Raw genomic sequence first — 17,397 nt, 5'->3', positions numbered from 1 at the left:
GCGAGGCCGAATCGGCCACTAGGACGCGCCTAAGCATCTGCGTCCAACTTGCGATCGCCTGGGCCGCCATGAGAGAAGCAAACAGAGCCTTAAGCATAGAACCCGTAACAGAATAAGTGTGACGGGCAAGAGACTCCAGTCTCCTATCCGTGGCATCACGGAAAACAGGGGAACCCTCTGCAGGAATCGCAGTGGCTTTGTTCAAAACCGCAATTGCATGATCCACTGGTGGAGGCACACACCACCGTTCATCAGTGGCAGGCGAAAAAGGATAACGCAGCTTGAATTTACTCGGTACCGCAAAAGGTTTGCGCAGATCGCGCCATTGATCCTTAACAGCGCGCTGAAAATCAGCATTGCAGGGAAAAACCTGCGGCGTCCTGCGTTTTCTCTGCGTCCCATAAGCCGCCAAGGCAGCGGGGGGACACACTTCGTCCTGCAAACGCAGCGTTTGCTTAATGGAAGCAATCAACTCATCCATGATTGCAAGCTCTTCAGGCGAGCCAGGGGGAGAATTATCGACCCCCTCAACTTCAGCCTCCACCTCAGACCCCACCAAATCAAGAGAGGAGCGGGACCCCGATAAGGAGGCCCCTGCCAGAACAGCCCCATCACCTTCACCCTCAGAATCAGAGGACAGAGCAACTCTGGGCCTTTTAGTAGATTGAGCAGCCACCAGCAATTGCACCTGAGCAGCAAGGCCAGCCACAATAGTGGCTAAATCCCCCCCTGGGGGGGAAACAGCGGTCCCCTGGCTTTCCACCAATACTGTAGGAAATTTGCCCTCCTGAGAATCCATTGCCCCTGTAATGCCAGACAACCAAGGGTTAACTGCCCCTTTTTAGCAAGCGCGGCAAGCGCAGCCCACCGCACCACACTCAAGCACAATGAGACCCCCACAGGGAATATGCAAACTGAACACAGGCAATGGAAAGCAAGAACAGAAGGATAAAACCTGAGGAGACCCTCGCCGCTGCTGCTGCCTCGATCGGTGTTCCTAGAAAGAGGAAGTGATGCTGCCAGGGCGCTCTATGTAAGCCTATGGAGGCTACAAGAAAATGGCCGCCATGCATGTAAACCATGCGGCCGGAGCGGGTGTAGGCAAAATGGCGTCGTTTGGCGCCGAAAACGCCGCTCCACAGTGCATTAAAACACACATTACATTCCAATATAAGGATACATGTTAGATCGCCGCAGCGATCGCTGTATATACCCAAACATGCCAAAAAACACATGCCCCACAGCACACAGCTTCTCACACTGCCCAGCCTGACACAGTGTCATACAGCTCCCCCCCCCCCCCCCCCTTGCAGCCCACAGCATGCAGCCGAGAGATAGGGAGACAAGCAGTGTGAATAGAGGCAGGTTACACAGTCCCAGACTGACACCCCCCCAGACTGACACCCCCCCAGACAGACAGGTCCCCACATAAATACACTTACCTCACATGGCGTGGGGGACCCGCACAGGCGAACAAGCCGCTGCACATGAGGCAGGGAGAGTCGCAATTCAAGACGCACAAAATGGGGGTTAAGAAACCGCACAGCGTCCAGTGAGGTAGCCACCTCACCAATCATCCCTGCACCGAACAGGGATGGGTCGTTCACTATGCCAGGAGCGTTACCTGACTGAACGCTCGATGGCAGACTGGGAAGCCACTGACCCACGACCTGCGACCAGGGGGATCAGCCCGAGACCCAGTCCGCATGATCCTCTTCGTCCGAAGAACTAACTAACGCTGACAAAATAACAGCTAATTAAAGGCAGAGAGAAAAACTCAAACAAAATATTAAAAAGAAGAAAGAGTCTGGGACAGAAAGTCCCAGCACAGAGAGAGCCAGCCACTCCTGACAAGCTAGACATTAAAACTGAGATATGGTTGCAGGAAGTAGGAGGGTATTGACTGAGGGGACCACCCCTTGAGGGTGGGATATGTTAAAGCTTTATTGTTAACATATTCTGTTGCCTAGCTACTCCTTCGGAGCAAAGTCTAATACCCCATATGTGACGAATATGAAGAGGCGGCGACTGTCGGAGGACGTAAGAGAAATCCCATTTTCTCTTTCGTTCATTGATGGACACAAGCTTCAGATATTCATAATCGTTGGGACGTCCCAAAGCAGTGTTAAACATGAGGAGTGGGAACAAAAAAATTCCCAAGGCTAAACAGTAGCCAACCAGGCAACAGGAGCTCACCTGAAATATACCCTCAGAGGATAAAGGTCCACAGCAGCCTGCAAAACCTTACGGTCAAAAGAAGCATCCGCAGATGCCAACACATCCACTTTATAAAACGCTGTGAAAGTGTGCATCAGCGACCAAGTGGCCGCCTTGCAAACCTGCGTCACTGACGCCTGAAGACGGAAAGCCCAGGAGGCACTGAGTGACCGAGTAGAGTGAGCCTTGATAGGGAAAGGAGGAACCTGACCCTTGATGGAATAGGCCTGAATCACTGTCTGATCCATCTGAAAATGGTCGCAGAGGAAGCAGACAACCCTTTACGAGGCCCATCCATGAGCACAAAGAAAGAGTCTGACTTCCTAGCTGCCAGTTTCCTAATTGCCCGGACCATATCCAAGGCATGCAGGGCAATTTCCTTCAGATGTTTAGGCCTGGGACACAGGGAAGGCAACACATCTTCATTCAAATGGAAATCCGAGACAACCTTTGGAAGGAACAATGGACAGGCGCAAAGAACCTACTTATCTTGGTGAATCACCAGGTAAGGTGGATGACAGGCTAATGCCGCCAGTTCCGACAACCTGTGCGCAAAGGTGATCGCCACTAAAAAGGCCACCTTCTGGGACAGCGTAAGCAGGGGAATCTCCCGAAAATTCTCAAAGGGAAGCTTCTGGAGGACCAAAAGCACCAAAAGGTCCCAAGGCGGCAAAGGGGCCCGCACTAGAGGAACCAAATGTCGGACACCCTGAAAAAAGGTATGGACCAGGAAATAAGTGGCTGAAGGTTGTTGGAAGAAGACCGCCAAAGCTGAACATTTGGCCCTTGATGGTACGCAAGGCCATTTTCTGTTCAACCCCCCGTTGAAGGAAAGTCCAGATCCGAACCACCGAGAAGGATTGAGGAAGAACCCCAAGAGACTCACACTCAATATAATGGTAGATCCTCTTAGAAGTCGATTTCCTAAATTTTACAGCCAAGCCTTCAAAGCCAGCGACTGTATAAAGCAGGATGGAAGATCAGTCCTTGGGACAGCAGATCCTCAGAGAGGAAATTTCCAAAGAATGCCAGTGACCAGCCGCACCAGATCGGTGTACTAAGCTCGGAAAAGTCAGTCTGGAGGCACTAAGATGACCGGAAGCCCTTCTGCCTCGATCCTGCATAGAAGTCCTGGCAGAAGCTTGAGAGCAGGGAAGGTGTAAATCAGATGATACTGACCCCACAGGGCCACCAGCGTGTCTGTGGCATCTGCCAGAGGAGCCTGTGACCGAGCCACAAACCTCTGCACCTTTCTGTTGAGCCGAGACACCAACAGATCCACCTGGGGGGGGTGCCCCACCGGAGACAGGACTGATGAAACACTTCCGGGTGAAGGGACCATTCCCCTTGGGCCAACGCCTGCTGACTGAGGTAATCCGCCTGCCAGTTTTCCACCCCGGGAATGTGTACGGCGGAGCGGGCTGGAACGAACTTTTCTGCCCACCTTAGAATGCTGGCTACCTCCAGAGCTGCCAGGACACTTCTTGTGCCCCTTTGGTGATTGACATAAGCCACGGCTGTGGCATTGTTTGATTGAATACGCACTGGACAACCCTGAAGACAATCCGTCTAATAGTCCAGTCAAAGTCTGATCGCTCGGAGTTCCAAGACATTGATCGGTAGTCTGCACTCTTCCAACGTCCAGATCCCCTGAGCAGAATGCTTGCTGAGGACGTCTCCCCAGCCAGACAGGCTGGCATCCATGGTGACCACTGTCCAATACAAGGGGAGGAAGGATTTGCCCAGCCGAAGGCGCCGGAGAACGAAGCCACCATATTAGGGACTCCTCCGTTCCCCGATTCAGCCAAATCTAATTATCTGATTGTCCAGATACTGCAGCGTTTTGTCCCATTTGGTCAGAATATCTCTTTGCAGGGACCTCATTTGGAACTGTGCAAATGGACCTCATTTGGAAATGGAACCGCCTCAAAGGTAAACATCATCAGTCCCAGCACCCACGTGCAAGTCTGTAGGGATGACCACCTGTTGGACAGCAGGAGACGAATTGCAGCCTGCAATTTCTGGAGTTTGTCCAGAGGAAAGAGCACTCTGGCTAAGGCCGAGTCCAGAGTCAGGCCCAGATAGTCCAGCTTCGTGGAAGGAACCAGGGCAGATTTCTGAATATTCTGAATCCAGCCGAAACTCCCACAGAGTTCGTATTGGGATCTCCAGGTTTTCCACCAATGCAGGAGATCATCCAAGTAGCCCAGCACCGCGATCCCCCGATCGCGTAGCAAAGCTAGCACCGGGGCTAACACTTTTGTGAGGAGCAGAGGCGAGACCAAAAGGGTAAAGCCACAAGCTGATAATGCTCCTCTGCCACGGCAAAGCGGAGGAAGCGCTGGTGATGGGCAAATATTGGAATGTGAAGGTAAGCATCCTTAATGTCAATGGAGGCAAGCGCAGGGATGCCACCACTATGGGAATGGAATCCATTCTAAACTTCGGCACCCGCATAAATCAGTTCAGCGCCTTGAGGTCCAGGATTGAACGCACTTTGCCTCCCTTCCTGGGAACTGTAAACAGGTTTGAGTGAAAACCCTGAAAACGTTCCGAGGTCGGAACCTAGGACAATCACCCCTTGATGTAACAGGTCTTGTACCGCCCCAAACAGACCCTGTAAGCGGTCCGAGGCCAGGCTCAAGTTGGAAGAAAAGTAACTTGCCGGGGGACAAGAGCGAAACTTGATCTTGTAGCCGGACCGAATGACTTTGCGGACCCATTTGTCTTGCACCAGGGAAGTCCATGGGTCCGGAAACCAGCAAAGACATCCCCCCACCCCCGATACAGGTGAGGTGCACCTTCATCCTGACGAAACCTTGTTCCCGGGTCTCGGCTTGCCAGATCAGGTACGTTTGATCTGGAGCACCGGTGAAACAGTCCACTTCTTAAGGGACTCTTCATAGGGGTAATGCCTAGTACAGCGCTTAGGGACCCCATGGGGGCGCTTTGGCCATCCCCACTCTTTAGCAGAAATTCTGTCAAAATAGACGGAGAAAGGAAACACCTTTGACACTCTGGATGGCCTGTGGGTGCCAAAGGGGAACCTGCATCTTCCATCTTCAAGGTCTCATGCACAGATACAATCAGTGCATCCCCACCAGTGCCTTTTTGTGCATGCTTGCAGACAAGGAGGAATCATCCCCACTATCAAAGGATTCCGGGTGCGTGGTTGCAGACCCATAGAGTGACCCACATCTGCTGCAGCTGAACTAGGTTCAGGATCTGATGAGACAGGGGAAGGCGAGGGGCACTTTTTTGCTAGGCTGTCGCCTGAAGACCACCTCCACCCGGAACACAAAGGACTCCAGGACCACCATCATGGATGGTTGGGACCCTGGAGGGCCCCGCAGCCTTAGAGAGGGGATCATCAGGTGGGGAGATGTCCAGGGGGACCCCACAAAAAGTGTAAAATGCTGCAAGGGACAACCCCCACTGCGCTAGCAGCACCAGCCGGTCGCCAGGTACAAGCACCAATCGATCCTCAGCAGAGAACCCCACCAGACTTGCCACCCAGCAGAAACAGGCTCTTGCAGCCAGCAGGATACTCTGCACGCCACTCGTGGCGATGAGGAAGTTAAAGGATCCAGGAGACAACACCAGGGGATGAGGAGGGGCCCCCACAGTTGAAATCGCCATCCACAGAGCTCCACTGTCATCGCCGCTATTTTCAAAGGCAAACCACCGGAAAATGGCTGCCGGACTACAGAAACATGGCAGGCTACAACAAAATGGTGGCCCCCACGAGGCTTACAGGGCCCTAGGAAGGAACCCAGGTAGGATTGGAGGCCCTGGCAGGAGCCCCTACCAAGTACAACACCCCCCCCTCCCTCCAGCCCCTTTCCCCAGTATAGTGCTCTGCCCCCATCCCCATAAGTGGAGGGGGTGCCTGACGGGAAAAAGGGGAACCCTGGGGTCCGACTGTCCAGGGGAAGGGGGCACAGCTACTCACCATACCAGGAACCAGGCGGGGACCACTTCAGACAGAACCCCTCTCCATCTAAATGAGGGGGCCGTCAGCTAAGAGAAACGCTGTGACTTGGGCCGAGACCCCAGTCATAGGCGGCCTCACGAGGCATTTAACTCGCAGGCCAGTCCCCGTCCAGTGGAGCTATGTCACGGCCGACCTAGCGCAGAGCTGAGGTCTGCGCATGCACTGGCCAGACTGGGGTGACCACTGGATCTAGATTATCCAGCCCGTTGCCCAGTCCGGCAGTTGATTGACTTTTCCTTTGAGATCTACAAGGAGAAAAAAAAAAATTCTATTCAAAAAGAACAAATTGTCAGGACCAAAGATCCCAGCAAGGAACTAGGCCCTTACTCGCAGAAAAAAAAAAAAAAAAAAAAACTGAGTGCCTATAGCAGAGAGTATTCCCCCTGGAACTGCCCATAGGCATAGCCAGACTTTTTTTCTGCCTAGTTTCCTACTCCTGTAGGGGGCAGTATAACCCAATGGTTATGAAAATCTGAAGCTGTGTCCGTCAATGAACGAAGGAGATATCCATTTTTTTTTTTCACTTTTTAATTGCAGAATGCCCATAAAATGAACCTGTGATTTGCTCAACAAAAGGAATCGGCACATCAGGTTTACTTTCATGGCTCCCCTTCCCAGCAGCACAAACTCTCCTTCCCTGCACCCCCCCCCCCCCCCCCCCACTGCTTCATTCAATCACCAAGAAAGACTGTGTACATTTTAAGTTACTCTGGTCAGGGAATACATTGAGGACTCTTACCATTTGACTCACTCCCATGCGACAGCACTGGGTCAATCGCCAGACACCAGCAATGTCACATGGAACCAGTCGCAGACTTCTCCAGAATAAGAAGTAGTATTTTCTTTACTTTCAGCCACAGAATGGAGCCACAGGGAAGCCAAAGTGAGGAGAGTATGTGCTGCTGGAGGATGGACAGCAAGCCTGAGGTTTTAAGAGGATCTAAAAGCTTAAAATAAATTCCTAAAATATACTGCAGCATTTGGAGAAATGTAAGTTATATTAACCTTCACTGCATTCTTTACTAGACATACTGTAAAAAAATACAAGCTTCCAACGCTGTTAACACTTATGCTTCCTATTGCTGCACTCTGCCTTTTGTAGTTGTGAGTTTGCAAAGAGTGTCTATGGGGCCAACTACTTTAAAAGATGCAGAGTGCAGGGATAAGAATTTTTCAGGTAGAGATGCTGCAGTATATCCAACAAAGGATACATTCACTGCTCCCATTATTTATTTATATATATATATATATATATATATATATATATATTTTTTTACTGTACATGTGAAAATTAAAAGCTTATCAATGCATGTGGATTTAAAAAAAAACTTCTATGCATTTATAGGGAGCAGCCATTCATGCTCATTACATGTGTAGGCTTTGCCCCTTCTTAATAGCGCTTCATATTATGCCCTACTTATACTTGGATCACTGTAAGCCAACCAAAAGGATTTGTTTTGAGTGTTGCTGCTACCCAGTGGAATTCTTGAGAGCTGCAGATGTGTACTGTAGGGTTTGGACTATCATGCATTTATGGAACTGTGTTTACCAGCTTTTGGAGGGATGTGAAGATCAGCGCACCCACTAGTGTTGTATGTTGATGAAAACATGGTGCCCTTTTATTCAGACCTGAATGAGCAACCTTAGAAATTACCTTTCATTTCTAGCACGGCTGAGTCAGGCACATCTTTCCCTTCCTCATCAGTTCGTTTAACAATACGATCTAGTAGGTCAGCATCTGTGGGGCAGATTATGACGGCCTTACGCTGAAAACCTTCAAACGGTCGCATCTTCCTACGCTGGGCTGTACCATAGACATTAGTCTAACGAGAGAATGACAAAAAAAAAAAAAACAGGATGAATGGCTGGTCAAGGCATTAGTGAAATTTAGCACTGCCCTTCCCACTCTCTATCTTACCTGATCTAGAATGTAGTTCCGTTTCCTGCGGGAAGCTATTTGAATAAGTTGATTTAAACACTTCGTGGCTTGCTGAATAAGGACATCCCAGCGACCGGCATAGTTACGCTGTCTTCTGAGACCCATTACCTGGGGAGAAGTTCAGTCAAAATTATGAAAAAGTACGAGTTGTGTGAAAGCCTCTTTTCAGCTCTGGCAGAAACCAATCAATTTTATTAGCTTTTCTCTACACCAAACTATTCTACTTCAGTTTGCTGAAGTTCTATAGAGATACAGAGATAAAGACAAGCAGAATGCATAAAACATCATCTTGTACAAATACACTGCTGCCCTTTAAAAGGCATGCTAATGAGCCTGAATAATGCTGGCAAAATTCACAGCTTTCCAATTTGGGGGGGGGGGGGATCAAGTGGAATTGCACGCTCAACAGCAATCTGCTATCACAAGTTGAACTTTTATTTTCCCCAGTTCAGGCTACACTGGCCTGTGTCGCACAGTAAGAAAACGACAAGAAGGGCGCACCGACCTTGTGCATTACCAATAAAAAAGTTTATTAAAATCAAAGAAGGTAGCGTACAATATACTCACAAACCTAGGATATGTACAAGCATGTAGGAAATAGGGACTGCTCGCTTCCAGGACACTTCGCTACTGCTGGATAGCGTGATGGCGTCCTCACAACCTTGTATGGCATGTATGAGCCACACAAGGTTGTGAGGACGGCTCAGGACGCTATCCAGCAGTAGAGAAATGTCCTGGAAGCAAGAAGTTCCTATTTCCTACATGCTTGTACATATCCTATTTGTGAGTATATTGTAAGCTACCTTTGATTTTAATAAACTTTTTAAGTGGTAATGCATAAGGTCGGTGTGCCCTTTTCTTGTAGTGCTTTTTGGATACCCTAGATCCTGAGGAGGGCAGCAAGACCGCTCCATTTGTGCCTAAAAAAAAACACCTAGATCATTTACCTTTCCACACACCACTCGAGCGCAGGAGAGATACTGTTCTATGTCGCGCAGTATGCAAAACCACAAATGTGGCCATGTAGCAGATGTACCTGGTTTTTATTACAGGACTTCCCAAAGATCAAAAGGCACCTCTGGAGGTAAACTGGGTATAAGACTACAATGTTTTGCATATTTCAGAATCAAATTATCAGAGAACAGATGCAGCTGATCTTGGGGGGAAAAAGTATTTCTACCCAAATTGGTATTTAGTTTCGATAGATGCCTCCAGCTTCAAAAAAATGCTGCATCTTTACTTCCAGACCCAGGATAAAAGCCAATAAACTACACCATTAAACCTTTGAAGACAAACAAATACTAAACAAAAAAAACAGCATTTTCTTCTAGTAAAATATAAACGTAAACCATAGCCACAGTTTTTTGCTAGGGGGGGGGGGGGGGGGGGAAACACAACAGCACAGTTATTAAGCCATTACATAACTTAAAATTACACTCTCCTACCCTCATCTTTTCCATAATAGCATTGGTGCCAAGAATATTGTACTTCTTTTCAGGGTTTGCTGCCGAGTGCTTCATTGCCCAGGTTGTCTTTCCAGCTCCAGGCAGTCCCACCATCATCAGAATCTAGAACGATAAATCAAACATAATGTAGACACCGTAATAACAAACGAGAGCTATTGTATGAAACTCATCTGCGCTCACCTCACACTCTCCTTTGTTCTTGGGGGGTGGTGTCCCTCGTATGAGTTCAAAGGGGGGCACATTCTGGATGAAGGTAAAGCCTGGTGGAATAGTGCAGAAAGGATCGACTCTTTGCCCAAAGTTAAACTCCACACAGCAGTTCTTCACTAGTATGTGGGGGTATAAAGCTTGACTGCCTACAGTATTTCTGGTCACACGGAAAGCCGTGCCAAAATACCGTCCATTTTTAGAGAAGGATATCTCTATGTCTCCACGTGTTTCAAAATCCTGCAGTAATAGATAAAAAAAGAAAATCAGGATTTTGAAAATAATGGGTTTTAATAATGTATTAACCGTACTGCATTGTAATTAGTGCATCACAGGCAATAAGATTTATGAACATTTAACTTCCTTTTCTATAAGAGCATTTTCCATAAGGTAAATTTGCACTCTCCTACACTAAAAGCAGACACAAACATGTGTCAATTATTTTGTAGAACTTTCCAGTACCCCATAGTTGCCATAATATGACATTTTTAACTTCGCCATTTAAACCTGTGCCAGTCTGAGGGGAACCTCAATTAATACCAGACAGCCACATAATGCATGGTAAGGTGCCATTCTTCTAATGGAAATCGCAAGTTGAATATTGGGTTCTTGGAGAACTCTACATGCTTACAGAGCATATATGCAAGAACATGCAATTTAAACACCCTGGATACACAGCTTTCATTTACCTTATGCAGTGTGGATCAGCATGGCAACACACATCACTGTACAAATTCCTATGCATCTGTGTTGCAGTGTTGACCTTTGCTACATGGGCACTACAGCCATCACCAGAGGATATCTGCAGCACATCTACAATGTCAGTCTGCACAGGAAATTGAGATGTCAATAATAATAAAAAAGCGAAAGGGGAACAAAGCAAAATGGCAAGTCCATGGCCTACACGGCACTTACCCTAGTGGGCAGCCCAGTACAGACATAGCTTCAAAAAGGTAGCTTTTCCACCATGACTTGGCTGGATTTGGGGAAACCAGCATTCAATTTGCATGTCAGGAGATTATGCCCAGCTCTCCATGGAGCCAGTTCACATATCTTCGGAGCGGCTCCCTTACAAATTTGGACAGGAGTCCTGTGTGCCTTCTGGTCCATTTCAGCCAAAAATTCGGACCTGAAATGGTGAATAGGGACCCACCTGACCCCTGCAGTGTGAACCCAGCCACACTGGATCTGAAAGTGTCAAATTGCAGCTTGTAGTATCTGTTAATATGCAAGTTTGTGCTCTAGGGCCAGGTAGACATACCCTGTCAGGTCTTCAGCTAGAAAGTATAGAATTCAACAATCTATATTGATCGAGAAAAAAAATGCCAAGATATTTTCCTTCATAAGACTAGGAGCTAAACTTAAACTCTTCTCGAACTTTATGTCTAGAAGCCAACAAGCACACATGTAATTCCCATCTGCTCGCTGCATAGTGTCCATCCTCCTAATGGCGGAGTGTATAAGCCACACGTGTCTGCTCTCTCCCAATAAAGCACTTTTGCATGAAGGTAAATCTAACAGACTTCTGCAGGCTGTTTCCTCCACTTCCAGGTCCATATTGAGGTACAGACATTTGGTTATAGAGCTGGAGGAAGTAAACAGACTACAAAGTGCAATGACAACACCCTGTGAATGGATGATGCAGCAGTTTCGGGTGCAGCCACACAAAGCAGCTGAAAATTTGAAAGAACAACGAATGCTGTGCTTTATTACATTTTTTCCACCACAAAGACAAAAGCCATATAATAAAAGTGAACATATAAGACCTATAGGAATGTAAACACGTACAATAAAACATCCAATGACATCATTCTCTCCAAAGGTTTCCCCATAGTTTTCAAACTTGCTGTTCGTAGATTTCTTTGCTGTTCCCCCGTAACCATAGGAAAATGGTTCCTCTCCTGTTATAAAAAAAAAAGTTATGAAACAAAATAGAAAATTAATATTTTTAAAGACACCGATGTAAACTGTTATAGAACAACCAATACCACAATCTGACGTTTTTCAAAATCATAGCAGTGGGTGATAGGGACCAAGACAATTTCTAGAGCGGTCAGTGGCTGAAATAACTAGATTTTTGTCTTACCGTAAAATACTTTTCATTGAGGTTCACTGACAGACACCGCTCCATGTCTTCTAGACCATTGGGCTTATGCTGCTCTATCTTCAGGAGTAGGACTAGGTGGAAACCTTTTTGGTTATTCCCCTGAGGCAGTCCCAGAGGGTATACCATCACTTCCTGCTATAGGACTTTTTGTAACAAGCAGTGTCAGTAGAACACAAACTCAACCCAACAGAGGAGCAGGTGCTGTGTCCATCAGTGAACAGAGAAAGGGCTCTTTCACACAGGCGGACCGTTCCGTTTTTTTGGCGGACCTAAACGGTCCCCCCATGCATCCCTATGGGGCATCGGATGTCAGCGGAGACATGTCCACTGGCATCCGATCCATCAAATCTGGACAGATGGAAACCCTATTTTCCATCCGTCCAGTGGATCAGATGGGAACAGACATCAGATTCCCCCATAGAGATGCATGGGGAACGGACAGCGCGGAGAACCGCTGTCATCCTCCTGCTCAGCGGGGATCGGCGGATCGATCCCACGCTGAGATAAACGGAGTCCGCCCGGCGGACAGACAGTGCAAAGGCACAAAAGGATTTATCGGTAAGACAAAAATCCAGTTCTCTCTTTTGTTCATTGACGGACACAGCTGCATGTCTCCTAGACCATTGGGATGTCCCAAAGCAGTGTCAGCATGATGGTTGGGGAAAAACACAGCAATACGTAAAATTCCCAAGAAGGCTAAACATAGCCAATCAGGTCAGGAAAAAATTACACCCTCAAGAAGCGGAAGCCTCTGCAACCGCAGTCTAGAAAACCTTGCAGCCAAACGCTGCGTCCGAAGATGCAAGTACATCCACCTTATAAAATTTTGTGAATGTGTGTACAGACGACCACGTAGCTGCCTTGCACACCTGAACCACTGACGCCCGATGACGGAAGGCCCAAGAGGCACTGAGTGCCCTTGTAGAATGCGCTTTAACAGGGAAAGGAGGAACCTGACCCTTAATGGAATAGGCCTGCACCACCATCTGGCTGATCCACTTGGAAATGGTCGCAGCAGATGCAGCCTGCCCCTTACGAGGTCCATCCTTAAGAACAAAGAATCGGATTTCCGAATCACCCTGACCACATCCAAGGAATGTAAATATATTTCCTTAGGATGTTTTGGTTTAGGACATAAGGACAGTAAAAGCCTGAGACAACCTTAGGAAGGAAAGCCTGACAGGGTCGCTACACCACTTTGTCCATATGAATCACCAGGTAAGGCGACCGACAGGACAACGCAGCCAACTCTGACACCCTACGTGCGGAAGTAATAGCGACTAAAAAGACCACCTTCTGCGATAGAGTGAGCAGAGGAAGTTCTCAAATATTTTCAAAGGGAGACTTTTGAAGCACCGACAGTACCAAATTGAGATCCACGGAGGCACCAGGTATCGCACCAGAGGAGCCTGATGGCAAACTCCCTGCACAAAAGTGTGAACCGAGGACTTCGCCGGCCTTTGGAAAAAAAAAAAAATAGCCAAAGCGGATATCTGGCCCTTGATGGTGCCCAGAACCAAACGTTAATCTAAACCCAGTTGTAGAAACCCCAATAGGCGAGACACAGAAAAGGATCTCCAGTGCGTCGCCCAGTCCGGCTGTTGACTGTAGTTCACACAGGAACAGGTTGATTGTGGTTCACACAGGAACAAAAATAATAAAGAAAAAAGTAAAAAAATGCCATAAATTTCATAAAAAGTAAAGAATGCCAGGACCGCAGATCCAAGCAGATAGCCAGGTCCTTACTCCTGACTAGGCAAAAAAAAAAAAAAATGAAGTCCTATAGCAGGAAGTGATGGTATACCCTCTGTGACTGCCTCAGGGGCGTAACCAAAAAAGTTTCTGCCTAGTCCTACACCTGAAGAGAGCAGCATAAGCCCAATGGTCTAGAAGACATGGAGCTGTGTCTGTCAGTGAACCAAAGAGAAATTTATATCTAAGCCGGTTATTGTATTTACCCCCACTTGTCTGTGAGTAGTGGGGTAGAGTATCAAAATTTAGGCCAAGACCTCTTTAGTGCCTGCCCAGATCAGAATGCCTGGGTGAATAGAGAAACATTCAAAACTAAATGAAGGAACTAGCAGGCATAATTTTGTGAGATGGACGGATCATGTCCTAGGCATTCTACAGTGGGTGATGACAGTTAGAATTTACACAGTCTGTACAGTCTTTCCAACTTGGATCATGTTAACTCTTGTTCTGCTGGACGGTCAACTAATTTGATAAATAATACAGCCAGAGGTTGCAGGGCCTGCTGATGTCTTCGCACTAGGGCTGCGCATCTTCACTGGTCTCACGATTCGATTACTGCCCACAGCCTCCATTGACATAAACACAGCCTCCCCCACCCCCCCCCCCGCACTTCACAGGAAAGCCCTGCCGGCTGCCAGTGCACAAAAGTTAAAACAAATTAGTGTCAGTGACTCAGTTTCAGGGACACTTCCAGTGTGTAAGGGTTAATGTAAACTGATGCCTGATTATACCTTATTTCCGGTATTTTCATCTCAGTCTTGTGCACTCTAAGGCAGGGAGGAGGGGGAGGTGACTGTGATGGAGATGAAAAGACCGGAGATGAGGTAAAATAAGGCATCAGTTTACATTAACCCTTACACACTGGAAGTGTCCCTGAAAGTGAGTCACTGACACTAATTTGTTTTAACTTTAGAGTGCACTACTGGCAGCCGGCAGGGCTCTCCTTGGAGAGGCGGGGGAAGCCGGGATGACGTCATCCACGCATCGATGCGGCCGGTCCTCAGCATCAGATTCGAATCGTTCAAGGTCGCATCGCGATGCATCGATTATTTTCAACACCCCTAATTGTAATAAGACATCTCTCTGATGTAAGAAAGTATGAGCAACCTTTTTTTTTGTTAGCCAAAGGGATTGCCAACCACCTTCTAAAATGCTAGTTACCTTGTTGCTGATAAACACGCCAATTTATACATGTCACATACACAAAAAATATCAACTGGCACTCAAAAGTGTCTGCTGCGAAGTACAGAGAATACCATCACTGCCAAGTCATACCTAACTGAGTAGTGCAGGAATCCAGTGACCACCCAACACGTACTACATGGGGATCTGGCTCAGTGGATGGAAGGTCCCCGACTGCAATTTCTTCCTTAACCTGTGTGGGACAGAAAAATGCAGACCCACCAAGTTTTTATGTATTCATTAAGGAAAATAACCCCATAGCACCCAGTCAGAGCTCACAAAGTCTTACCTTCATCTCAAAGCACACCCGACCCCTGTTGACCCCATGTGTCGCCCGAGCTCCAGACCATAGGTAAGCAAACCCTTGCATGGTAAGTGGGAAACCTGTTGTGCGGTCTTTGCTGAGTTTGAAGTGCAGATCACTGTTATCTGAAATAGGAATATGCTTTTTATTACTACCAACATGGAATTAAAATGTAACCCCTTCCTTGAAGGATAATTTGTACATTCATGACAAATGTGATTGTAGCAAGGCGGCTAAAAATATCTTCTTTGAATGTTCATTATGGGGAAATAGCAGACCATCCAATAAAGGGCCAAGTCAAGATAACAGATTCCAACACAAAACACAAGGGCCCTACTCTGCCCCCTGCATAGAGGCAAATGTTCAGTTTAAGTCCTGAGAGGTAGAAAAGTTAAAATATTTTCCTTCTAGCTCATGATGGTCAATGGATCCAGAACATTTCTGGATCCACTCCTAGCAGTCTGACATTGGGCCCACAAGCCACAAGATCAACTGCTAGAGCTACTCCCTTTGACCAGCTACAAAGTATTCACAGTGTAGTAGTTCTGAATCGCTGCGTCTCAACAGTATTTAAGGTTGGTCTGGTGATCCCTATTAACTGACAACCATCATCAACTGTGAGTCAAAGTATTCATCTCCCGCCACTTCCATGCCTTTGAGTAGCAGTCTGGCCACATCAAGTGTACAGCACATATTACGGAGAACACTCCCGTAATATCACGGCTCAGGTGTTGTTAAAGACAGATATCCACTAGGTTAGATCAATGTATTGCTCACTAAATCACATCTCACAAGGACATTTCTACTAGTGGGCTGTAAGAGATGAACAAATATTAACTCACAATTATCCAAGACAACAACGCTCTCATCAAAGGGATCATCTTCATCGGGATCTCCACGACCTTGTGGGGACCGAGCTCTGCAAAAAATAAAAAAAAACAAGAATAATGATAAAGATTTACCAAATACCAAGGAAATAGGGCCAACGCTGCTGGAATTTACGCCACCAATATCATTATCCTGAGAAAAGCGAGAGGTCACACACATACTATAATTTTATATATATATATATATATATATATATATATATATATATATATATATATATATATATATATATATATATATATATATATACACACATATATACACACACACATACACACACAGTGCATGCGCCGCTCGCGTCAGCGGCTGCACGCAGCGCAAATATCTCCTAAACCGTGCAGGTTTAGGAGATATTAATTGTACCTACAGGTAAGCCTTATTATAGGCTTACCTGTAGTTTAAAAAAAAAAAAATATTACAAAAAAGCGGTATACTACCACTTTAAGCATGTGAATTTATTGAGTAATAATGCCGACCCAATGGTTGTTAAAAACCTACAAGTAAAACACCAACTTGTTTGGTCTTGAGGAGGTGGTTTAGAGTTGCGAAACATGTAGACCCACGTGTTGCTATGTTCTATACATCTAAGTTAATAAAGGAAATTTTAGATTGCTATAGTATGGTCAGTCTCATACAAATCAATATTACACAATGAATAATGTTTTTTAAACTATATAGATGAATAATACTGAGTGTTTTTATTTATATTTATTAAACTTATGGTTTTGTATATTTATGAATTGTGTTTTATATGAATTAATGCTGCTGTTGCTCTACCAAAATGAATTGGGGGTGCAAGCACAGCAACAGTATTTGGTCCGGGTCCTATCCTCAAGGCGGACATATACATGCATACACATACACTAAAATATGAAAATAAAAAGTGCTTTCCTTAAAATCTTCACACATTTCTGAACAAAGTTTTTACAAGCTTTGGAGTCAGAAGTTCTACCAAACCAATCTGTAACTGCCAATCCAAAATGAGCAAATCACCAGATGTACACACCTTCTGTCATCACGATGTTCATAGTATCCCCTCCCTCTTTCCTCAAATGGTCTTTTGCGGTTCTGCAAGGACTGTGGAAGACCAGATGCATTTGGGCCCCGGAAACCAGGGTCAGGTTCCTCCTGTTTAAACTCTGTCTTTATGCCTGAAAAATGGGGAAAAAAATAGAATTTTTGTAAGAACTTACCGTAAAATTATTTTCTCTGAGTCCTCTGACAGTCGCCGCCCACTCATACAGTCTTCACTTATGGGTATTGGTCTTATCCACAGGAGCAAGCTAGGCATAAGATTTTGTTAAACATTCACAAAACACTTTGCATAGACACACCTATAGG

At 46.4% G+C, this 17,397-nt stretch overlaps 1 protein-coding gene across 1 annotated transcript in view; it reads right to left on the bottom strand.

The window, feature by feature from the left end:
* The window catches only part of HNRNPUL1 (heterogeneous nuclear ribonucleoprotein U like 1), a 46,388-nt gene that overhangs the window by 8,401 nt on the left and 20,590 nt on the right, over window positions 1-17,397 (bottom strand). The window contains exons 3-11 of the mRNA XM_082263714.1: window positions 17,063-17,207; window positions 16,011-16,087; window positions 15,154-15,293; window positions 14,958-15,057; window positions 11,612-11,724; window positions 9,797-10,063; window positions 9,596-9,718; window positions 8,130-8,258; window positions 7,866-8,034 (exon numbers count right to left, since the gene is read on the bottom strand). Of these exons, the coding sequence (XP_082119840.1) occupies window positions 7,866-8,034; window positions 8,130-8,258; window positions 9,596-9,718; window positions 9,797-10,063; window positions 11,612-11,724; window positions 14,958-15,057; window positions 15,154-15,293; window positions 16,011-16,087; window positions 17,063-17,207 (1,263 nt within the window). The remainder of the gene's footprint in view (window positions 1-7,865; window positions 8,035-8,129; window positions 8,259-9,595; window positions 9,719-9,796; window positions 10,064-11,611; window positions 11,725-14,957; window positions 15,058-15,153; window positions 15,294-16,010; window positions 16,088-17,062; window positions 17,208-17,397) is intronic.

This window comes from Pelophylax lessonae (assembly GCF_965119305.1).
Source record: "Pelophylax lessonae genome assembly, chromosome: 7".
Classification (NCBI taxonomy): domain Eukaryota; kingdom Metazoa; phylum Chordata; class Amphibia; order Anura; family Ranidae; genus Pelophylax; species Pelophylax lessonae.
The sequence above is the reverse complement of the archived record's forward strand: the minus strand, read 5'-3'. Positions and strand labels throughout refer to the sequence as shown.